The sequence below is a fragment of the Pseudophryne corroboree genome, chromosome 1, assembly GCF_028390025.1.
Source record: "Pseudophryne corroboree isolate aPseCor3 chromosome 1, aPseCor3.hap2, whole genome shotgun sequence".
Lineage (NCBI taxonomy): Eukaryota > Metazoa > Chordata > Amphibia > Anura > Myobatrachidae > Pseudophryne > Pseudophryne corroboree.
Genome location: NC_086444.1, coordinates 796629527 through 796654234, shown reverse-complemented (window position 1 = coordinate 796654234; position 24708 = coordinate 796629527). Strand labels below are relative to the sequence as shown.

General features: G+C 47.8%; 1 protein-coding gene across 4 annotated transcripts in view; it reads left to right on the top strand.

Annotated features, from left to right (window-relative positions):
- CFI (complement factor I) overlaps positions 1–24708 on the top strand; it is a 130125-nt gene that overhangs the window by 83775 nt on the left and 21642 nt on the right. For all 4 annotated transcript variants that reach the window (XM_063918781.1, XM_063918790.1, XM_063918797.1 and 1 more), the window contains 3 exons: positions 6825–6928; positions 9751–10034; positions 18838–18939. In XM_063918781.1, the coding sequence (XP_063774851.1) occupies positions 6825–6928; positions 9751–10034; positions 18838–18939 (490 nt within the window). The remainder of the gene's footprint in view (positions 1–6824; positions 6929–9750; positions 10035–18837; positions 18940–24708) is intronic.

The window sequence follows — 24708 nt, the reverse complement described above, 5'->3', positions numbered from 1 at the left end:
TTTACCAACGTGTTTGCCCCTGACTAAATAGCCGCTCGGCAAAGTTGTAAAGCCGAGACCCCTCGGGCAGCCGCCCAAGATAAGCCCACCTTCCTTGTGGAATGGGCATTTACATATTTTGGCTGTGGCAGGCCTGCCACAGAATGTGCAAGCTGAATTGTATTACACATCCAACTAGCAATAGTCTGCTTAGAAGCAAGAGCACCCAGTTTGTTGGGTGCATACAGGATAACAGCAAGTCAGTTTTCCTGACTCCAGCCGTCCTGGAACCTATATTTACAGGGCCCTGACAACATCTAGCAACCTGGAGTCCTCCAAGTCCCTAGTAGGCGCAAGGCACCAAAATAAGCTGGTTCAGGTGAAACACTGACACCACCTTAGGGAGAGAACTGGGGACGAGTCCGCAGCTCTGCCCTGTCCAAATGGACAACCAGATATGGGCTTTTTTGAGAAAAAAACCACCAATTTGACACTCGCCTGGTCCAGGCCAGGGCCAAGAGCATGGTCACTTTTCATGTGAGATGCTTCAAATCCACAGATTTGACTGGTTTTAAACCAATGTGATTTGAGGAATCCCAGAACTACGTTGAGATCCCACAGTGCCACTGGAGGCACAAAAGGGGGTTGTATATGCAATACTCCCATGACAAACTTCTGGACCTCAGGAACTGAAGCCACTTCTTTCTGGAAGAAAATCGACAGGGCCGAAATTTGAACCTTAATGGACCCCAATTTGAGGCCCATAGACACTCCTGTTTGCAGGAAATGCAGGAATCGACCGAGTTGAAATTTCTTCGTGGGGCCTTTCTGGCCTCACACCACGCAACATATTTTTGCCACATGTGGTGATAATGTTGTGCGGTCACCTCCTTTCTGGCTTTGACCAGGGTAGGAATGACCTCTTCCGGAATGCCTTTTTCCCTTAGGATCCGGCGTTCCACCGCCATGCCGTCAAACGCAGCTGCGGTAAGTCTTGGAACAGACATGGTACTTGCTGAAACAAGTCCCTTCTTAGCGGCAGAGGCCATAAGTCCTCTGTGAGCATCTCTTGAAGTTCCGGGTACCAAGTCCTTCTTGGCCAATCCGGAGCCATGAGTATAGTTCTTACTCCTCTACGTCTTATAAGTCTCAGTACCTTAGGTATGAGAAGCAGAGGATGGAACACATACACCGACTGGTACATCCATGGTGTTACCAGAACGTCCAGAGCTATTGCCTGAGGGTCTCTTAACCTGGCGCAATACCTGTCCCGTTTTTTGTTCAGACGGGACGCCATCATGTCCACCTTTGGTATTTCCCAACGGTTTACAATCATGTGGAAAACTTCCCGATGAAGTTTCCACTCTGCCGGGTGGAGGTCGTGCCTGCTGAGGAAGTCTGCTTCCCAGTTTCCATTCCCGGAATGAAACACTGCTGACAGTGCTATCACATGATTTTCCGCCCAGCGAAAAGTCCTTGCAGTTTTTGCCATTTGCCCTCCTGCTTCTTGTGCCGCCCTGTCTATTTACGTGGGCGACTGCCGTGATGTTTTTCCCACTGGATCAATACCGGCTGACCTTGAAGCAGAGGTCTTGCTAAGCTTACAGTATTATAAATTTACCCTTAGCTCCAGTATATTTATGTGGAGAAAAGTCTCCAGACTTGATCACACTCCCTGGAAATTTTTTCCTTGTGTGACTGCTCCCCAGCCTCTCGGGCTGGCCTCCGTGGTCACCAGCATCCAATCCTGAATGCCGAATCTGCGGCCCTCTAGAAGATGAGCACTCTGTAACCACCACAGGAGAGACACCCTTGTCCTTGGATATAGGGTTATCCGCTGATGCATCTGAAGATGCGATCCGGACCATTTGTCCAGCAGATCCCACTGAAAAATTCTTGCGTGAAATCTGCCGAATGGAATTGCTTCGTAGGAAGTCACCATCTTTACCAGGACCCTTGTGCAATGATGCACTGATTTTAGGAGGTTCCTGACTAGCTCGGATAACTCCCTGGCTTTCTCTTCCGGGAGAAACACCTTTTTCTGGACTGTGTCCAGAATCATCCCTAGGCACAGCAGACTTGTCGTCGGGATCAGCTGCGATTTTGGAATATTTAGAATCCACCCGTGCTGTTGTAGCAGTATCCGAGATAGTGCTACTCCGACCTCCAACTGTTCCCTGGACTTTGCCCTTATCAGGAGATCGTCCAAGTAAGGGATAATTAAGACGCCTTTTCTTCGAAGAAGAATCATCATTTCGGCCATTACCTTGGTAAAGACCCGGGGTGCCGTGGACAATCCAAACGGCAGCGTCTGAAACTGATAGTGACAGTTCTGTACCACGAACCTGAGGTACCCTTAGTGAGAAGGGCAAATTTTGGACATGGAGGTAAGCATCCCTGATGTCTCGGGACACTATATAGTCCCCTTCTTCCTGGTTCGTTATCACTGCTCTGAGTGACTCCATCTTGATTTGAACCTTTGTAAGTGTTCAAATTTTTTTAGATTTAGAATAGGTCTCACCTAGCCTTCTGGCTTCAGTACCACAATATAATGTGGAATAATACCCCTTTTCTTGTTGTAGGAGGGGTAATTTGATTATCACCTGCTGGGAATACAGCTTGTGAATTGTTTCCCATACTGCCTCCTTGTCGGAGGGAGACCTTGGTAAACCAGACTTCAGGAGCCTGCGAAGGGGAAACGTCTCGACATTCCAATCTGTACCCCTGGGATACTACATGTAGGATCCAGGGGTCCTGTACGGTCCCAGCGTCATGCTGAGAGCTTGGCAGAAGCGGTGGAACGCTTCTGTTCCTGGGAATGGGCTGCCTGCTGCAGTCTTCTTCCCTTTCCTCTATCCCTGGGCAGATATGACTCTTATAGGGACGAAAGGACTGAGGCTGAAAAGACGGTGTCTTTTTCTGCAGAGATGTGACTTAGGGTAAAAACGGTGGATTTTCCAGCAGTTGCCGTGGCCACCAGGTCCGATGGACCGACCCCAAATAACTCCTTCTTCCTTTATACGGCAATACACCTTTGTGCCGTTTGGAATCTGCATCACCTGACCACTGTCGTGTCCATAAACATCTTCTGGCAGATATGGACATCGCACTTACTCTTGATGCCAGAGTGCAAATATCCCTCTGTGCATCTCGCATATATAGAAAATGCATCCTTTAAATGCTCTATAGTCAATAAAATACTGTCCCTGTCAAGGGTATCAATATTTTTAGTCAGGGAATCCGACCAAGCCACCCCAGCTCTGCACATCCAGGCTGAGGCGATCGCTGGTCGCAGTATAACACCAGTATGTGTGTATATACTTTTTATGATATTTTCCAGCCTCCTGTCAGCTGGCTCCTTGAGGACGGCCCTATCTATAGACGGTACCGCCACTTGTTTTGATAAGCGTGTGAGCGCCTTATCCACCCTAAGGGGTGTTTCCCAACGCGCCCTAACTTCTGGCGGGAAAGGGTATACCGCCCATAATTTTCTATCGGGGGGAACCCACGCATCATCACACACTTCATTTAATTTATCTGATTCAGGAAAAACTACGGTAGTTTTTTCACATCCCACATAATACCCTCTTTTGTGGTACTTGTAGTATCAGAAATATGTAACACCTCCTTCATTGCCCTTAACGTGTGGCCCTAATAAGGAATACGTTTGTTTATTCACCGTCGACACTGGATTCAGTGTCCGTGTCTGTGTCTGTGTCGACCGACTAAAGTAAACGGGCGTTTTAAAACCCCTGACGGTGTTTCTGAGACGTCTGGACCGGTACTAATTGTTTGTCGGCCGTCTCATGTCGTCAACCGACCTTGCAGCGTGTTGACATTATCACGTAATTCCCTAAATAAGCCATCCATTCCGGTGTCGACTCCCTAGAGAGTGACATCACCATTACAGGCAATTGCTCCGCCTCCTCACCAACATCGTCCTCATACATGTCGACACACACGTACCGACACACAGCACACACACAGGGAATGCTCTGATAGAGGACAGGACCCACTAGCCCTTTGGAGAGACAGAGGGAGAGTTTGCCAGCACACACCAAAAACGCTATAATTATATAGGGACAACCTTATATAAGTGTTTTCCCTTATAGCGTCTTTTATATATTTCTAACGCCAAATTAGTGCCCCCCCTCTCTGTTTTAACCCTGTTTCTGTAGTGCAGTGCAGGGGAGAGCCTGGGAGCCTTCCCTCCAGCCTTTCTGTGAGGGAAAATGGCGCTGTGTGCTGAGGAGATAGGCCCCGCCCCTTTTTCGGCGGGCTCGTCTCCCGCTCTTTAATGGATTCTGGCAGGGGTTAAATATCTCCATATAGCCCCCGGAGGCTATATGTGAGGTATTTTTAGCCAAAAAAGGTTTTCATTTGCCTCCCAGGGCGCCCCCCTCCCAGCGCCCTGCACCCTCAGTGACTGCCGTGTGAAGTGTGCTGAGAGGAAATGGCGCACAGCTGCAGTGCTGTGCGCTACCTTAAGAAGACTGAGGAGTCTTCTGCCGCCGATTCTGGACCTCTTCTCGTTTCAGCATCTGCAAGGGGGCCGGCGGCGAGGCTCCGGTGACCATCCAGGCTGTACCTGTGATCGTCCCTCTGGAGCTAATGTCCAGTAGCCAAAGAAGCCAATCCATCCTGCACGCAGGTGAGTTCACTTCTTCTCCCCTAAGTCCCTCGTTGCAGTGATCCTGTTGCCAGCAGGACTCACTGTAAAATAAAAAACCTAAGCTAAACTTTTCTAAGCAGCTCTTTAGGAGAGCCACCTAGATTGCACCCTTCTCGGCCGGGCACAAAAATCTAACTGAGGCTTGGAGGAGGGTCATAGGGGGAGGAGCCAGTGCACACCACCTGATCCTAAAGCTTTACTTTTTGTGCCCTGTCTCCTGCGGAGCCGCTATTCCCCATGGTCCTTTCAGGAACCCCAGCATCCACTAGGACGATAGAGAAATGTAACAATCATGATCACTGCTTATAGCAGCGATTACAGATTTTAGTTAAGCCACAATTCATCAATCTGAGGCTCCTTTCAGGAGGCCAAGTTTTAAAGAAACCAGTGAGGAGTTCCTGCAGTATTCGCATACACAACAGCTTCACAAGTCTCCCTTAGGCGGGTATCGGGTAAGTATGGGAGCTGAAATGCCGGCCGTGGCATCCCAATGTTTAGAATCTATCCCCTACTGCAGCCTAAACCTAACCCTACCCGGTGATATCTAAACCTAACCCCCCCCCCCCTTCCCGCTGCCTAAACCTAACCCTCCCCCGTCTTGCAGCCTAACCCCCCTTCCCCACAGCCTAAACGTAACCCCCCCTTCCTGCAGCCTAACTCTAACCTTCCCCCTTCAGCCTAAACCTAAACACCCCCTCCCAGCGGCTCGCCTCTCCGGTGGCCCGGCAGTTATTTATTTGGGATCCCGGCTGTTTGGATGCCGGTGCTGGCATTCCGAGCAGTTTCGGGATTCCGGCGTCTGTATTTCAACTGCCTGGTTCCTGAACGAATCCCTTGGGTAATGCCATCTCAAAATGCCATTATCCAGCAACAAAAGCAAAGTTTTTCATCACTCACTAAATTGTGGTAAGCCACCATCTCAAAAGAGTTGTATGGGGACAGAGGTAAGCAGCACAAATTCAGTGATCGGAGGTTTCTCTGGTGTTGACCTATTGGTAGATTGAACAAATTTGAGAAAAGCCCTTTCTCCAGTGAAAACACCGGAGAAAGGGCTTTACTATAAATAGACCCCTTAATTAGAAATCAATAACAGCTTTCAGGGCCCCACATAGAGGAACCTTTTGTACTGCAAATGGGTCCATTGTTCCACTCAGCCCAAACAACAGGACCATGGTTCCATTTGAACGAGAAGTAGTACATGGTAACTATGAGCCTGATCCTGAGGTGGATGCAAGTAAATCATTGAGTGAAGATCAGAAACAGATCGGAACTGCATAGAGATTCATGCCAATAGGTGTTTCTGGGTGATGACCTGGCGACGTGGCTTGAGTTGGCAGATGTGTCAGGGGCATGCTGGTGTCAGGGATTGTGTTGGAAGATGTAGTACCACTGACACCGCCAGCCAGATTCTGACAGACATACTGAGGAACCATGGGGTTGCGCAGACATCCAGTAGTGCGACTGATGTCTGCTTGATGGTGCACTTTTGTGCGTACCATAATGGATTAGAGTTGTAGCGAATGGGCGTCACAGTATACAGCCCATTGGGTGCAGCATTAGCATAATTTCGCAGTACTAGCTGCAACAAAAGTCGCAGCTGCTACTGCTTTGTTTACACCTCTGAATCACGCCTCATATTACTTCACTGTGTCTTAATACAATCACAAGCACACATACCCGGATTCAGTATGATATTCCGACTGACGGGATGCCGTCTGTCAGGATCCCGACAGTGGCGTTCCGACAGCCAGAATACCGTCAGCGAGCACAGCGGGTACCCTCGCAGGCAAGCTGTGCTTGGCAAGCTTCGGGACCGGTGGCTCACTGCACTCATCACGGGTTCTATTCTCCCTTGGGTGGTGGCATGGATCCACTACTTGAGTGGGAATACAGGGGAGCGGTCGGTATTCCGACTGCCGGCATTTTACCGGCTGTCGGGATTCCGGCGTCAGGATCCCGACAGCCGGTATATTAACTACATCCCCACATACCCATAGCAGATTAAATGTGCAATATTAAACATGCATCATGCAAATGGGCAAATTCTATTCATGACTGTGGAGAAATAGTTCCTATATATTTGATACTTGCACCATTATTATTTCCGTGAGCAGGGTAGTTAGGACTGTAATTATACTTTCTTGAATAATGTGTAATATTGTTTTCATTTTAGAATCAGTTTCCATGGCAAGTGGCGATCAAAGATAGCGGCAAAATTAACTGCGGTGGGATTTACATTGGTGGCTGCTGGGTGCTGACAGCCGCTCACTGTGTCAGGTACAGGCGTTTCCCAGTAGGACTGCTGTAATAGTGTTACAAGTGTTACAAGATTCCAGTATGTCATTGTGGGCATCTTTGCATATGTGGCGACAATACAATCACATCGGACTGCACTGTTCTTTTGGGATTGTTGTGTATCTAAAGCTCTGTGCAATTCTGAGTTGTATGTATGAGGAAGGGATGCCTGCTTCTCACATATCAGCCAGCATGGGGCTGGAGCAAGTGCTGCAGCAGCTTGCAACATCGCTGGTCAGTAAATTTCTCTGGGTGCCTGGTGCTCAGAACAGAACCCTACGGACAGTAGCGCTACTGCCGTGCTGCTCAGAGCGCCCAAAGGATGCCCTTTACAATGTCACACTGCATTCTTCTTTGAAGCATTGCCAGAATAATTTCCCACTCACAATGTTCCCAAAATGCTTATTTATTCTCTCCCAATATTCCTTTATGACTGCAACCTCCTCCGGTGAGGCCTTCTCTTCATCTATCTCTCTCCATTCCACCTGGTCCTAAATATCAGCGTGATATCACCACTTTATATTTTTCCTCTAACCTTCTCCCTGTCCCCTTTCTGAATATTACCTTTCTATGAAACATCTTACCCCATCTGACCAGACTCATTCATAAATTTCAATATTTCAAGTACTTTCTCAGAACCCAACACTGTGCAACATACAACCACCACCTAGCTACTCGCACGGTTTCAGCTACCATTCTGTTTTGGTTGATGCTATCTTCTCAGCATTACTTCCCTCTAGATTATAAGCTTTCAGCAGTAAGACCAATGTCTGCACTTTCCATGTATCTGGCAGTTTTTTTGTGTGATTTATCATACCTACTTTCCAGAGTTGCAAGGTTTTATGGCACCTTTAAATGAATGATGATGATGATGATGATGATAACGGAAGTGGGGTAAGGTCAGTGAGGCAAATACCAGATGTGATGAGATTACAATAGTCAAGATGGAAGTTGTTGACATAAACAACTTTTGGCTTGATTCTGATTTGTAAGGCATTGCACAGCCGCAGGGAAGCATCTGTGCAGCTTCGTACAAATAAAATGCAAATGCAGTAGGGGCGTCTGTAGGAGATAGATGCCTCCTGCATGCAGCTGTGAGACACAAGTGCTGCGTCTGAAGATGAAACTTCCAATCACCATCACAACCATCAGTTGCAACTAACAATGTTAGTATGCGGTGGTCAGTCTGCGTCAGCTGAAGCTTACTCAGACTTGCCCCCAAATGCTGCAGCATGTCAATCACGCTGCGGCCAAGAGGGGGCTGTGAGTGATACTGCAAAACCCAGCTCTTGTGCCTGCATGGATACACAATCATCAGATTTGTATGAAAAAACCATCGGGTTTGCATACAAATCCGAATCGGGTCCATTTGTTAGCAAGACATTTTATTTTAGCTGTATTTCTAAGGTAGAGAGGCAACAGGACTGGGAGAGGGACTGAATGTGAATAGTAATAAAAAAAAAACAGATTCAAGGTGACACCAAGGGCCTAATTCAGCACGGATCGCGAAAGCAAAATCGTTCTCTAATGGGCAAAACCATGGGGGTAATTCCAAGTTGATCGCAGCAGGATTTTTGATAGCAATTGGGCAAAACCATGTGCACTGCAGGGGAGGCAGATATAACATGTGCAGAGAAAGATAGATTTGGGTGTGGTGTGTTCAATCTGCAATCTAATTTGCAGTGTAAAAATAAAGCAGCCAGTATTTACCCTGCACAGAAACAAAATAACCCACCCAAATCTTACTCTCTCTACACATGTTTTATCTGCCCCCCCTGCAGTGCACATGGTTTTGCCCAATTGCTATCAAAAATCCTGCTGCGATCAACTTGGAATTACCCCCCATGTGCACTGCCGGTAAGGCAATTGTAACCTGTACAGAGAGATTTAGATTTGGGTGGGTTATATTGTTTCTGTGCAGGGTACATATTGGCTGCTTTATTTTTACACTGCAATTTAGATTTCAGTTTGAACACACCCCACCCAAACCTAACTCTCTCTGCACGTTATATCTGCCCCCTCCTTCAGTGCACATGGTTTTGCCCTTTAAAGAAAGATTTTGCCTTTGCGATCCATGCTGAATCAGGCCCCAAGACAGTGGGCTTAATATACTGAGAAATCTTTGTTTCCGTTGCTGACGATGAGTAAGATTGCCGTGCAGGTAGTGATACTAGAGAAGGATAGATATAAATTTAGGGGGTCATTCCGTCCCGTTCGCACGCAGCGGTTCTTCGGTGTGGTGCGAATGGGTCTGAAATGCGCATGCGCGGTGCATGCGTGTCGTTGCAGGCCGTATCGCTACCAGCAAGAAAAGTGATCGCAGCGGCGATCGCAAGAAGACGGACAGGTGGGAGGCGTTCCAGGGAGGACACTCACCAATTTCCAGGCATGGTGAGTCCAACGCAGGCGTGTCCAGGCGTTTGGAGGGCGGATGTCTGATGCCACAGCCGGGACCTTCATCGCTGGATCCGTCGCACAGGGTAAGTAGCTGCAGGGCTGGTCTTGTTTTACTTGAAACTTTTTTAGCATTGCAGGGCTGCACAAGCGATCGCAGCCTTGCTATGTTAAAATACACTCCCCCATAGGCGGTGTCAGGTTGATCGCACAAGCAGCAAAAAGTTGCTTGGTGCGATCAACTTGGAATGACCCCCTTAGTTTTGAACTTGTTGAGCTTCGGTAACATTGGGACATCCATGTGGAGATAGCAGTTAGACAGTCGGGCTGAAGAGGCAGTACACAAGGTATATACAATGTATACTTTTCACTGTAATATCAGTTTATACACAATATTTATTGTCTTACAGGGCAGACCAGCCCCAGAGGTATCGAATAATCATTGAGCTCTTGGATCGCCTGCACCTTGATGCCAACATAGATTCTTTCCCAGTGAAAACTGTAAAAGTCCATGAATTCTACAACCCTAGCACATATGAGAATGACATTGCACTTCTGGAGGTTGTCAATATATACAAAGCCCCAAAATGTATGCAATATGAAAATAACCTTGTAACTGCCTGTGTTCCCTGGTCACCACATCAGTTCAAGGTTGGGGAAACTTGTGTCGTTTCTGGATGGGGACGAGAAGAAGGTATGATTTATATATTTCTTGTTACTAATCAAAGTTGTATCTGTTAATGAGTCCATTAACAGCAATGATTTCCCTCTCTAATGCTTTGGTACCATTGTTGTAATCATGCTGCAGTTCATCTTGTAAATGTTTTTTTAATACATTCAAAATTGTAATCATTATTGATGGTACGTTACATATATTGCTAGAAAACTAAAGCATTAAGGGCCTAATTCAGACCTGTTTGCTCGCTAGGGTATTTTTGCAGTTCTGCGTTCGCATAGTCACCGCCCATAGGGGAGTGTATTTTCACTTTGCAAGTGTGTGAACGCATGTGCAGCAGAGATGTACAAACAGATTTTGTGCAGTCTCTGACTAGCCCAGGACTTACTCAACCGCTGTGAACACTTCAGCCTGTCCGGGCCCGGAATTGATGTCAGGAACCCTTCCCAGCAAACGCTTGGACACGCCTGCGTTCTACCAAACACTCCCAGAAAACGGTCAGTTGCCACCCACAAACGCCTTCTTCCTGTCAATCTCCTTGCGAATGCCCGTGTGAACGTATCCTTCGCACAAACCCATCGCTGAGCGGCGATCCGCTTTGTACCCGTGCGACGCGCCTGCGCATTGCGGTGCATACGCGTGCGCAGTTTAGACCTGATCGCCCGCTGTACAAAAACGCAGCCTAGCGATCAGGTCTGAATTAGCCCCTTAGTTCACGTTCAGTAAAACAGTTTTATTAATTTGGAATTGCTATGTTTTTTGTACACTAAGGGACTCATATAGAGTTGCACACAGCGTCCAAAACATATATGTAAAATGCATGGAACAAAATGTACATGTTTATGGTGAGTTGTACATATCTTAAAATATTGTGCAGAAACTATGCTAGCCTTTGTTAGCTTGTTGTGATCCCCCTACTGACCCTTGGTCCTCAGGCTCACTTACAGTGCAGGTTTTACTGATATCCTTGCTTCAGCACAGGCGGTTAAATCAGAATAACTGAGCTACTAATTATCCATCTGTGCTCAAGCATGGATATCACTAAAACTGCGCTGTAAGGGCTGTAGCACACGCGCCGGTTTCTCCCGGATGGCAAAAAGCCGGACAAAGTTTGTCCGGCTTTTTGGCATCTGGCAGTCTTTCACACACAACGGCTTTAAACCGTGTGTAATGCTGTGCGCATGCGCAACAGCAGTCACGGCTTGAAAAAAAAAACGTTGTGTGTGAAAGCTCCCCTTCACACACACGGTTCTCTGCCTTCAAAGTCGGCACGGCCCCGGCCCGGCAACCGGATCTTCCAGTGGATATATCCGGCTGCAACCCAGCAGCCGGGCCGGGGCCGTGCAGTGTGAAAGGACCCTACCCCTCACACTGTTAATTAAACTACTTGCACGGGAAACAGCCATCCGCCTTTTTCACGCCCGGCAAAAGCTGGCGTGTGTGTTTCAGCCCTTAGTGTGCCTGTAGAACAGAGGTTGGGAATGCCTGCCCTAGTGTTAAGCCAGCTGTTTGTGTTGTTCTGGACTACTGGTTGTGCCAGAGGGTGGATTAATAGACCGACGTATAGGTCAACAGTCAATAGGTCAACAACATATGTCCATACTTGCCTACCTGACCCTCTCCATGAGTGAGAAAATGTTCCTGGACTTTCCTGGTAATGTATGATTGCCATCACCTGTGGTGAGCTAGTTAATTGATAAGAAAGGCGTTTCACCACAGGTGATGACAATCATACATTACCAGGAAAGTCCAGGAAAAATAAGAATTTACTTACCGATAATTCTATTTCTCGTAGTCCGTAGTGGATGCTGGGGACTCCGTAAGGACCATGGGGAATAGCGGCTCCGCAGGAGACAGGGCACAAAAGTAAAAGCTTTAGGATCAGGTGGTGTGCACTGGCTCCTCCCCCTGTGACCCTCCTCCAAGCCTCAGTTAGGATACTGTGCCCGGACGAGCGTACACAATAAGGAAGGATTTTGAATCCCGGGTAAGACTCATACCAGCCACACCAATCACACTGTACAACCTGTGATCTGAACCCAGTTAACAGCATGATAACAGCGGAGCCTCTGAAAAGATGGCTCACAACAATAATAACCCGATTTTTGTAACAATAACTATGTACAAGTATTGCAGACAATCCGCACTTGGGATGGGCGCCCAGCATCCACTACGGACTACGAGAAATAGAATTATCGGTAAGTAAATTCTTATTTTCTCTGACGTCCTAAGTGGATGCTGGGGACTCCGTAAAGACCATGGGGATTATACCAAAGCTCCCAAACGGGCGGGAGAGTGCGGATGACTCTGCAGCACCGAATGAGAGAACTCCAGGTCCTCCTCAGCCAGGGTATCAAATTTGTAGAATTTTGCAAACGTGTTTGCCCCTGACCAAGTAGCAGCTCGGCAAAGTTGTAAAGCCGAGACCCCTCGGGCAGCCGCCCAAGATGAGCCCACCTTCCTTGTGGAATGGGCATTTACATATTTTGGCTGTGGCAGGCCTGCCACAGAATGTGCAAGCTGAATTGTACTACACATCCAACTAGCAATCGTCTGCTTAGAAGCAAGAGCACCCAGTTTGTTGGGTGCATACAGGATAACAGCAAGTCAGTTTTCCTGACTCCAGCCGTCCTGGAAACCTATATTTTCAGGGCCCTGACAACATCTAGCAACTTGGAGTCCTCCAAGTCCCTAGTAGCCGCAGGTACCACAATAAGCTGGTTCAGGTGAAACGCTGACACCACCTTAGGGAGAAACTGGGGACGAGTCCGCAGCTCTGCCCTGTCCGAATGGACAATCAGATATGGGCTTTTGTGAGACAAAGCTGCCAATTCTGACACTCGCCTGGCCGAGGCCAGGGCCAACAGCATGGTCACTTTCCATGTGAGATATTTCAAATCCACAGATTTGAGCGGTTTAAACCAATGTGATTTGAGGAATCCCAGAACTACGTTGAGATCCCACAGTGCCACTGGAGGCACAAAAGGGGGTTGTATATGCAGTACTCCCTTGACAAACTTCTGGACTTCAGGAACTGAAGCCAATTCTTTCTGGAAGAAAATCGACAGGGCCGAAATTTGAACCTTAATGGACCCCAATTTGAGGCCCATAGACACTCCTGTTTGCAGGAAATGCAGGAATCGACCGAGTTGAAATTCCTCCGTGGGGGCCTTCCTGGCCTCACACCATGCAACATATTTTCGCCAAATGCGGTGATAATGTTGTGCAGTCACCTCCTTCCTGGCTCTGACCAGGGTAGGGATGACCTCTTCCGGAATGCCTTTTTCCCTTAGGATCCGGCGTTCAACCGCCATGCCGTCCAATGCAGCCGCGGTAAGTCTTGGAACAGACATGATCCTTGCTGAAACAAGTCCCTTCTTAGTATCTCTTGAAGTTCCGGGTACCAAGTCCTTCTTGGCCAATCCGGAGCCACGAGTATAGTTCTTACTCCTCTCCGTCTTATAATTCTCAGTACCTTGGGTATGAGAGGCAGAGGAGGGAACACATACACCGACTGGTACACCCACAGTGTTACCAGAGCGTCCCAGCTATTGCCTGAGGGTCTCTTGACCTGGCGCAATACCTGTCCAGTTTTTTGTTCAGACGGGACGCCATCATGTCCACCTTTGGTCTTTCCCAACGGTTCACAATCATGTGGAAGACTTCCAGATGAAGTCCCCACTCTCCCGGGTGGAGGTCGTGCCTGCTGAGGAAGTCTGCTTCCCAGTTGTCCACTCCCGGAATGAACACCGCTGACAGTGTTATCACATGATTTTTCGCCCAGCGAAGAATCCTTGCTGCCATTGCCCTCCTGCTTCTTGTGCCGCCCTGTCTGTTTACGTGGGCGACTGCCGTGATGTTGTCCGACTGGATCAGCACCGGTTGACTTTGAAGCAGAGGTCTTCCTAGGCTCAGAGCATTGTAAATTGCCCTTAGCTCCAGTATATTTATGTGGAGAGAAGTCTCCAGACTTGACCACACTCCTTGGAAATTTCTTCCCTGTGTGACTGCTCCCCAGCCTCTCAGGCTGGCATCGGTGGTCACCAGGACCCAGTCCTGAATGCCGAATCTGCTGCCCTCTAGTAGATGAGCACTCTGCAGCCACCACAGAAGAGACACCCTTGTCCTTGGAGACAGGATTATCCGCTGATGCATCTGAAGATGCGATCCGGACCATTCGTCCAGCAGATCCCACTGAAAAATTCTTGCGTGAAATCTGCCGAATGGAATCGCTTCGTAAGAAGCCACCATTTTTTCCAGGACTCTTGTGCATTGATGCACTGACACTTGGCCTGGTTTTAGGAGGTTTCTGACTAGCTCGGATAACTCCCTGGCTTTCTCCTCCAGGAGAAACACCTTTTTCTGGACTGTGTCCAGAATCATCCCTAGGAACAGCAGACGTGTCGTCGGAATCAGCTGCGATTTTGGAATATTTAGAATCCACCCGTGTTGTCGTAGAACTACTTGAGATAGTGCTACTCCGACCTCCAACTGTTCTCTGGACCTTGCCCTTATCAGGAGATCGTCCAAGTAAGGGATAATTAAGACGCCTTTTCTTTGAAGAAGAATCATCATTTCGGCCATTACCTTGGTAAAGACCCGGGGTGCCGTGGACAATCCAAACGGCAGCGTCTGAAACTGATAGTGACAGTTCTGTACCACGAACCTGAGGTACCCTTGGTGAGAAGGGCAAATTGGGACATGGAGGTAAGCATCCTTGATGTCCAGGGACACCATATCGTCCCCTTTTTCCTGGTTCGCTATCACTGCTCTGAGTGACTCCATCTTGATTTGAACCTTTGTATGTAAGTGTTCAAAGATTTCAGATTTAGAATAGGTCTCACCGAGCCGTCTGGCTTCAGTACCACAAATAGTGTGGAATAATACCCCTTTCCTTGTTGTAGGAGGGGTACTTTGATTATCACCTGCTGGGAATACAGCTTGTGAATTGTTTCAAATACTGCCTCACTGTCGGAGGGAGACGTTGGTAAAGCAGACTTCAGGAACCTGCGAGGGGGAGACGTCTCGAATTTCCAATCTGTACCCCTGGGATACTACTTGTAGGATCCAGGGGTCCACTTGCGAGTGAGCCCACTGCGCGCTGAAACTCTTGAGACGACCCCCCACCGCACCTGAGTCCGCTTGTACGGCCCCAGCGTCATGCTGAGGACTTGGCAGAAGCGGTGGAGGGCTTCTGTTCCTGGGAAGGGGCTGCCTGCTGCAGTCTTCTTCCCTTTCCTCTACCCCTGGGCAGATATGACTGGCCTTTTGCCCGCTTGCCCTTATGGGGACGAAAGGACTGAGGCTGAAAAGACGGTGTCTTTTTCTGCTGAGATGTGACTTGGGGTAAAAAAGGTGGATTTTTCAGCTGTTGCCGTGGCCACCAGGTCCGATGGACCGACCCCAAATAACTCCTCCCCTTTATACGGCAATACTTCCATGTGCCGTTTGGAATCTGCATCACCTGACCACTGTCGTGTCCATAAACATCTTCTGGCAGACATGGACATCGCACTTACTCTTGATGCCAGAGTGCAAATATCCCTCTGTGCATCTCGCATATATAAAAATGCATCCTTTAAATGCTCTATAGTCAATAAAATACTGTCCCTGTCAAGGGTATCAATATTTTCAGTCAGGGAATCCGACCAAGCCACCCCAGCGCTGCACATCCAGGCTGAGGCGATCGCTGGTCGCAGTATAACACCAGTATGTGTGTATATACTTTTTAGGATATTTTCCAGCCTCCTATCAGCTGGCTCCTTGAGGGCGGCCGTATCTGGAGACGGTAACGCCACTTGTTTTGATAAGCGTGTGAGCGCCTTATCCACCCTAGGGGGTGTTTCCCAACGCGCCCTAACTTCTGGCGGGAAAGGGTATAACGCCAATAATTTTCTATCGGGGGAAACCCACGCATCATCACACACTTCATTTAATTTATCTGATTCAGGAAAAACTACAGGTAGTTTTTTCACACCCCACATAATACCCTTTTTTGTGGTACTTGTAGTATCAGAAATATGTAACACCTCCTTCATTGCCCTTAACATGTAACGTGTGGCCCTAATGGAAAATACGTTTGTTTCTTCACCGTCGACACTGGAGTCAGTGTCCGTGTCTGTGTCGACCGACTGAGGTAATGGGCGTTTTAAAGCCCCTGACGGTGTTTGAGACGCCTGGACAGGTACTAATTGGTTTGCCGGCCGTCTCATGTCGTCAACCGACCTTGCAGCGTGTTGACATTATCACGTAATTCCCTAAAAAAGCCATCCATTCCGGTGTCGACTCCCTAGGGAGTGACATCACCATTACAGGCAATTGCTCCGCCTCCTCACCGACATCGTCCTCATACATGTCGACACACACGTACCGACACACAGCACACACACAGGGAATGCTCTGATAGAGGACAGGACCCCACTAGCCCTTTGGGGAGACAGAGGGAGAGTTTGCCAACACACACCAAAACGCTATAATTATACAGGGACAACCTTATATAAGTGTTTTCCCTTATAGCATCTTAATATATTATAATATCGCCACATAAAATGCCCCCCTCTCTGTTTTAACCCTGTTTCTGTAGTGCAGTGCAGGGGAGAGCCTGGGAGCCTTCCTAGCAGCGGAGCTGTGTAGGAAAATGGCGCTGTGTGCTGAGGAGAATAGGCCCCGCCCCCTTTTCGGCGGGCTTCTTCTCCCGTTTTTCTGACAACCTGGCAGGGGTTAAATACATCCATATAGCCCCAGAGGCTATATGTGATGTATTTTTAGCCAGCATAGGTACTTTCATTGCTGCCCAGGGCGCCCCCCCCCCCCAGCGCCCTGCACCCTCAGTGACCGTTGGTGTGAAGTGTGCTGAGAGCAATGGCGCACAGCTGCCGTGCTGTGCGCTACCTTAAGAAGACTGGGAAGTCTTCAGCCGCCGATTTCTGGACCTCTTCTCTCTTCAGCATCTGCAAGGGGGTCGGCGGCGCGGCTCCGGTGACCCATCCAGGCTGTACCTGTGATCGTCCCTCTGGAGCTAGTGTCCAGTAGCCTAAGAAGCCAATCCATCCTGCACGCAGGTGAGTTCACTTCTTCTCCCCTAAGTCCCTCGTTGCAGTGAGCCTGTTGCCAGCAGGACTCACTGAAAATAAAAAACCTAACAAAACTTTTACTCTAAGCAGCTCTTTAGGAGAGCCACCTAGATTGCACCCTTCTCGGCCGGGCACAAAAACCTAACTGAGGCTTGGAGGAGGGTCATAGGGGGAGGAGCCAGTACACACCACCTGATCCTAAAGCTTTTACTTTTGTGCCCTGTCTCCTGCGGAGCCGCTATTCCCCATGGTCCTTACGGAGTCCCCAGCATCCACTTAGGACGTCAGAGAAAGAGCATTTTCTCCCTCATGGAGAGGGTCAGGTAGGCAAACATGCATATGTTTGACATGCATTAGGTCGACAGGTACAAAAGTTCAACAGGTTCAAAAGAGCGACATGAAAATGGTCGACACATTTTCATTTTAGCCCAAATTTAACCCTCCCTCCAGTACCTAACCTTAGCCGTCCCCCTAGTGTCTAACCCTCACAACCCCCCTCCCATAGCTTATCTTTAAACATCCCCCTTGGTCCCTAACCGTCTCCTCCGGTAGCCTAATCCTAACTCTCCACCTAGTGCCTAACCCTAAAAAAATGTTGAAAACATGTGTCATCCATTTTTGCGCTGATAATATTCACATAGACCTTTTGAACTTGTACTTGACATCCTTTCATCTGTCAACCTTTTATACCGGTCTGCCTCATGCATGTTGACCATATGGTGATAAACTATACGTTGTCGATCTTTCATCCGGATACTAGTGCCAGAAAAGGGAAAAATTGGCAATTAACAATTTTTTACATGTGAATATTCTACAGTATGTGCGCTTTCTTGTGTTTTTAACAGATATTTTAAGATATGTGCGATTAATAAAGGTGCACACACACAATGAGATCCTTGCTATGCCCGATTCTAACTATGCGATTTCCCGTTAACTCCCCTAGAGCCCAGATAGTACAGATTTTGACTATCTGTGGAGAGATTTTGTCTATGTACGATTTTGACTAAGGGAGTAATTCAGAGTTGATCACAGCAGCAAATTTGTTAGCAGTTGGGCAAAACCATGTGCACTGCAGGGGGGGGGGGGGGTGGAGCAGATATAACGTGCAGAGAGAGTTAGATTTGGGTGGGTTATTTGTTTCTGTGCAGGGTAAATACTGGCTGCTTTATTTTTACACTGCAATTTAGATTTCAGTTTGAACACACCCCACCCAAATCTAACTCTCTTTGCACATGGTATATCTGCCCCCCCCCCCCCCCTATCCCCCTGCAGTGCCCATGGTTTTGCCCAACTGCTAACAAATTTGCTGCTGCAATCAACCCTGAATTAGGCCCTAAGTGCCAATTTTGACTACTAGATAGTACACTAGATAGTCAATATTGACTTGCTTGCACAGTCTATCTAGCCTTGCGATACCGACCCCACGGGAACGTGCATCGAGATCGGTATCGGAAGCTGCCTAACACCTTGTAATTTCCACTAACTTTCCTTGCAATTTTGACTGTATAGTCAAAATCGAAAGGAGAAATCTCACCGTGTGTACACACCTTAAGCATAGTGTCTACATAAAGATGTGTTTAAAGTGCAGAAAACCCATGCATTCATGTTTGTTAGGGCTTGCTGCTGTGCCGCATATGAAATGCTTTATGTGAAATGTTTGCACATTGCCCCGACACCCACCGACCAGCGGTTTTGTCAATTATGATATGAAACAAGTATATGTTTATTTGCCGTGTCTTTCTTTTTAGGGCTTTCCAAAGTGTTTCATCTAAAGTGGGGTAATATTACTCTGATGGATAATTGTGCTGAGGTGTACAAGGAGCGTTTTCTTGATAAAATGGAATGTGCAGGTAAGGCTGGTGTCTCCTGGGAACTTCCTGAAACCGGGTGTACAGAATAATGTGCTGTTCTCCATACCACCATTCTCATTCTGTTATTTGTCATTTAAAACAAAGGTAATTGGTTGATATGGGTTACATTAGCAACGGTGTACTATGGATTGTACATATTAGGATTATTAATTTCTGTACACACTTTGGGTCTTATATATGTAGCGCAAAATGGGTTGGATGTAACTGCGGACCCTTTTCCGTGCAGCCGATGCAGCCTGCTTCTATCTTCTGTTATTGCGACTATCCGCCCGTCTATACCAAATGTCCATCATGCTGGGTGCAATAGATCCATCATCTCATCTGTGTACGCACACTCCAGAACACTGGCTACATACCCTTGCATGGTAGCTTCCCAGAAAGAGTGATCAAAGGACGCAGCAGTCCATCTGCTCTTATCTCTGTCCATATGCATATGCACACTGCAGTGCATCTGCGGTTTTTCATTGCGTTCTACAATGTATGCAGTTTGCATATAACAACAGGATACATCCCCATTTGAACTTATGTCTTATAAATAATCAGGTTCTGTATGCAGTAAAAACGAATTGTTAATGTTGATGTAGATAGCGGTATTTGCGGAGTAGCAGAAGTTTGCACCAGGGAATTTATGTTGGGTGAGTGTGAGGGTGTTCCTTGCTAGATCCTGAGTAGGTACTCTGCAGTGCACCTGTGAGTAGATGCATGATTTTCCGAAATGGGGGAGAAATGGTATCAGCACACGTTATGTGCACTGATACCACTTCTCCACCATGTAAGATAGGTGTGATTACCAACAAACGACAAGGGCCCTATGTGTTTCTGTCACTATCAGCGCTGCTATCTGTAAGATAAAGCACCGATGTGCCAGGCAATGTATGAATGGTCAGTAGCACTGACCATTCCAACACCTGCAGCTATCAATTTATAAAGCTGCAGGTGTCGTTGCCCTGCACCCCTGACACCCAGAGCCAGCAGCGGCTGCTGGTTCTGGGCTGCATGTAAGATCTCGTGAGAGTAGCGAGACCTCGCCCATGCCCAGTGAGCCGGCTGGAGGAGAGACACAGCGCATCAGAACTAAGTGGGGATCGCCAGAGGGGGGAGTGCAGACAAGGGGGTAAATTTACTAAGGTGGGAGATTTTTAGAACTAGTGATGTTGCCCATGGCAACCAATCAGATTCTACTTACTATTTATCTAGGTGCTTCTAGCAGATAATAGATATAATCTGATTGGTTGCTATGGGCAACATCACCAGTTCTAAAAATCTCCCACCTTAGTAAATTTACCCCAAGATGTTCTTACAACTTGTCGATGAACCTTCCTGCTTCACATCGGTAAAGTGGTGAAACAACAAGAGCTAAAGAGACACAATGTGTGCCTCTATAGTACATCTACCCCCTAGTTTTGTATAACAGTACAAGATTATGTAAATATAATAAAGCCATGATTGGTGGAATGAGATAAAGGGGTGAAGAGGGTATATTTTTGAAAGGGTGTAGTATGGTATGCCGGCGCTCGGGCTCCCGGCGACCAGCATACCGGCGCCGGGAGCCCGACCGCCGGCATACCGACAGCGTGGCGAGCGCAAAGGAGCCCCTTGCGGGCTCGCTGCGCTCGCCACGCTACGGGCACGGTGGCGCGCTACACTATTTTATTCTCCCTTCAGGGGGGTCGTGGACCCCCACGAGGGAGAATACTTGTCGGTATGCCGGGTGCGGGATTCCGGCGCCGGTATACTGTGCGCCGAGATCCCGACATTCGGCATACAGAAGACCACCCTTTTGGAAGCATAGATCGTTTCCACAAAGGGACATGATTTTTGCAGAAGTTCGTAAGTGGCAGAGATCATGTTTCATTGTTAATTTTAAATGTGACTCATTGTGCACCTTTTAATTGTACTGAAGTGGAGAACCACATTGCTAAGCACACTTTATCCATATTGTCTTAGGTGCTGCTGTCCGACATATAAATAGTTCCACTTACTATGCCCCTTCTGTTTCTCCCCTCACTAAAACCCATCTCCTGCTTCCAGCACCGTAGTTGCAGCGTTGGAAGTAGGATTGTATAAGGAGGGCAGGGGGGGGGGGGGGGTAATGCTGAGACTAACAGTGACGTGTGACCAAGTAGACTGTGTTTCTATTATTCAAGCAACTCATGCACAATATGGGCAGTAAGTTGAAACGTATGTCATAAACTTGCACAGGTTGATTTGCTGGATTATTCAGAGAAAAGAATGTGAGTGGCTGGCGCTAACCACTTTTTAGGGGACAAGTGAGAAAAAAGATGCGTGCAACGTAACAGCTGTGGCTTTTCAACTGGGCTCCTTAGATATGAAGTGTGCGTGTGTGTGTGAAAAAGGCATGATAATAGTGTGCACCATAATGATATTTAGATAACTTGTAAATGGAAATATATCAACTCCCCCTTGATTCGTGATAAACAAGCGCTGGACAGAAATCACACCGTTGTCCTACAGTGGTTGCTCAGGCAACATTGCTCTCTCTGGAATCCTGTCATTTTCTTACGACATAACAATATAGTAGGAGACACAATTTGGTGCTACCATGGTGCAGACCAATTTGGAACCAATATACTCTACTTGACAGGTGATTTATAATGTACTAACCCATTTATTAACCCAGTGTCCTTCGGTATTTAGAGTGATCTGAAAATATAATTAGGTGAATATACAATAATTATCGATGAATATACGATAATTGAACACCAAAAGATTATATATTATAAATAATGGTTCATTCTATGTTTTGTAATAAAAATAAGAATTTACTCACCGGTAATTCTATTTCTCGTAGTCCGTAGTGGATGCTGGGGACTCCGTCAGGACCATGGGGAATAGCGGCTCCGCAGGAGACAGGGCACAAAATTAAAAGTTTGACCACTAGGTGGTGTGTACTGGCTCCTCCCCCTATGACCCTCCTCCAAGCCTCAGTTAGGATACTGTGCCCGGACGAGCGTACACAATAAGGAAGGATTTTGAATCCCGGGTAAGACTCATACCAGCCACACCAATCACACCGTACAACTTGTGATCTGAACCCAGTTAACAGTATGATAACCGAAAAGAGCCTCTGAAACGATGGCTCCCAACAATAATAACCCGATTTTTGTAACAATAACTATGTACAATTATTGCAGACAATCCGCACTTGGGATGGGCGCCCAGCATCCACTACGGACTACGAGAAATAGAATTACCGGTGAGTAAATTCTTATTTTCTCTGACGTCCTAAGTGGATGCTGGGGACTCCGTCAGGACCATGGGGATTATACCAAAGCTCCCAAACGGGCGGGAGAGTGCGGATGACTCTGCAGCACCGAATGAGAGAACTCCAGGTCCTCCTTAGCCAGGGTATCAAATTTGTAGAATTTTACAAACGTGTTCTCCCCTGACCACGTAGCTGCTCGGCAGAGTTGTAATGCCGAGACCGCTCGGGCAGCCGCCCAAGATGAGCCCACCTTCCTTGTAGAGTGGGCATTGACAGATTTAGGCTGTGGCAGGCCTGCCACAGAATGCGCAAGTTGAATTGTGCTACAAATCCAACGAGCAATCGTCTGCTTAGACGCAGGAGCACCCAGCTTGTTGGGTGCATACAGTATAAACAGCAAGTCAGACTTCCTGACTCCAGCCGTCCTTGAAATATATATTTTTAATGCTCTGACAACATCCAGCAACTTGGAGTCCTCCAAATCGCTAGTAGCCGCAGGCACCACAATAGGCTGGTTCAGGTGAAACGCTGACACCACCTTAGGGAGAAACTGAGGACGCGTCCGCAGTTCTGCCCTGTCCGAATGGAAAATCAGATATGGGCTTTTGTACGATAAAGCCGCCAATTCTGACACTCTCCTGGCCGAAGCCAGGGCCAGTAGCATGGTTACTTTCCATGTAAGATATTTCAAATCCACCGATTTGAGTGGCTCAAACCAATGGGATTTGAGAAAATCCAAAACTACATTGAGATCCCACGGTGCCACTGGAGGCACAACCGGGGGCTGTATATGTAGTACTCCTTTGACAAAAGTTTGGACTTCAGGAACTGAAGCCAATTCTTTCTGGAAGAAAATCGACAGGGCCGAAATTTGAACCTTAATGGACCCCAATTTGAGGCCCATAGACAATCCTGTTTGCAGGAAATGTAGGAATCGACCCAGTTGAAATTCCTCCGTGGGGGCATTCCTGGCCTCACACCACGCAACATATTTTCTCCAAATGCGGTGATAATGTTGTGAAGTCACTTCCTTCCTGGCTTTAATCAGGGTAGGGATGACTTCCTCTGGAATGCCTTTTTCCTTTAGAATCCGGCGTTCAACCGCCATGCCGTCAAACGCAGCCGCGGTAAGTCTTGGAATAGACAAGGTGTCACAACTGAGGGCCTGAGCTGACGGGAGGCAGCCTCAGTTGTAGGGGCTGAGATGTACCGGAACCTGGGAGGTTGTATCAGACCCCTGGACATGTAAGTAACATGAATAATAACTGGCCGAAGGCGTGACCACGACAACTTGGATAAAAGTCAATGATGTTTATTATGACAACTCCGCAACACAGCAGCAGTAAAAGAAAACGTAAAAGTCAGCAAAGAATAAATACAGTTCCTGGGTACTACAGGATGGCAGGAGCCACAGGGCACTGGTAGTGTGAGATAGTTCTTATAATCTTCTAGATGGAAAGTCCTTACCAGGCCCGACTGTAGCAATGGAGATAACCCAGGATTGTACCAGCTGGTGTTCCAGGAAAAGCTGGGTTGCTGAAGATAAAACGGCTGCTGTGGATACTGGCTGGAACCAGACTGTTGTTAGCACGGAGTGGATACTGGCTGGAACCAGTTAAATAATAAATGAACTTGGGAGCGATGAAATATGAACTGAAATGTAGAACTTGAGAGCGGAGAAATAATAATACCGGTGGAGAGTGGTAAAGTGTAGAAAGGACACCGGCCCTTTAAGAGAAGCTGTACTCTGCTGGAAGCTGGGCTGGAAGCAGGTAATGTTGTAGCTGGAAACAGATGAATCCACAATGGATTGGAGAGTCAGGCTACACCGCAGGTGGAATGCTGGTGCGGGTCTCTATGGTGGAAGTCTTGAGACAGGAGCTGGAACCTGGAAGACAATCACAGGAGAGAGACAAACAGGAACTAGGTTTGACAACCAAAGAACTGACGCCTTCCTTGCTCAGGCACAGTGTATTTATACCTGCAGCAAGGAAGGGATTGGCTAGGCAATTATGCAGATTAACAATACTGACAACAGATTGGAGGAAATGATCAGCTGACAGAATCCAAGATGGCTGCGCCCATGCAGACACTTGGAGGGAAGTTTGGTTTGTAATCCATGTGGTAATGAAAACAGTAATGGCGGCGCCGGCCACTGGAGACAGGAGACGCCAGGCTGACAAGTGCACATCCAACCACGCGGACACAGCGGAGGCCGCGGCTGATGTAATCGCCACTCTGACACTCTGCATGCAGAAGCTCAGGGACGGCGGCGGAGGCCGCGGGAGACGCCATGCCAGATGTAATAAGGCGTTACTGTGACAGCGTCTCAGAGAGACAGGAGAGGATGCAGGAATGTGAACATTAGGATAACAGATGGGATCCGGTCCTGGAGCGCTGAGCCAGCCTTAGGAGGCATCTGATGGGTAAGAAATGGCGTCCAGATACCCGGATCGTGACAGCACCCCCCCCCCCTTTAGGAGTGGCCCCAGGACACTTCTTTGGCTTTTGAGGAAACTTGG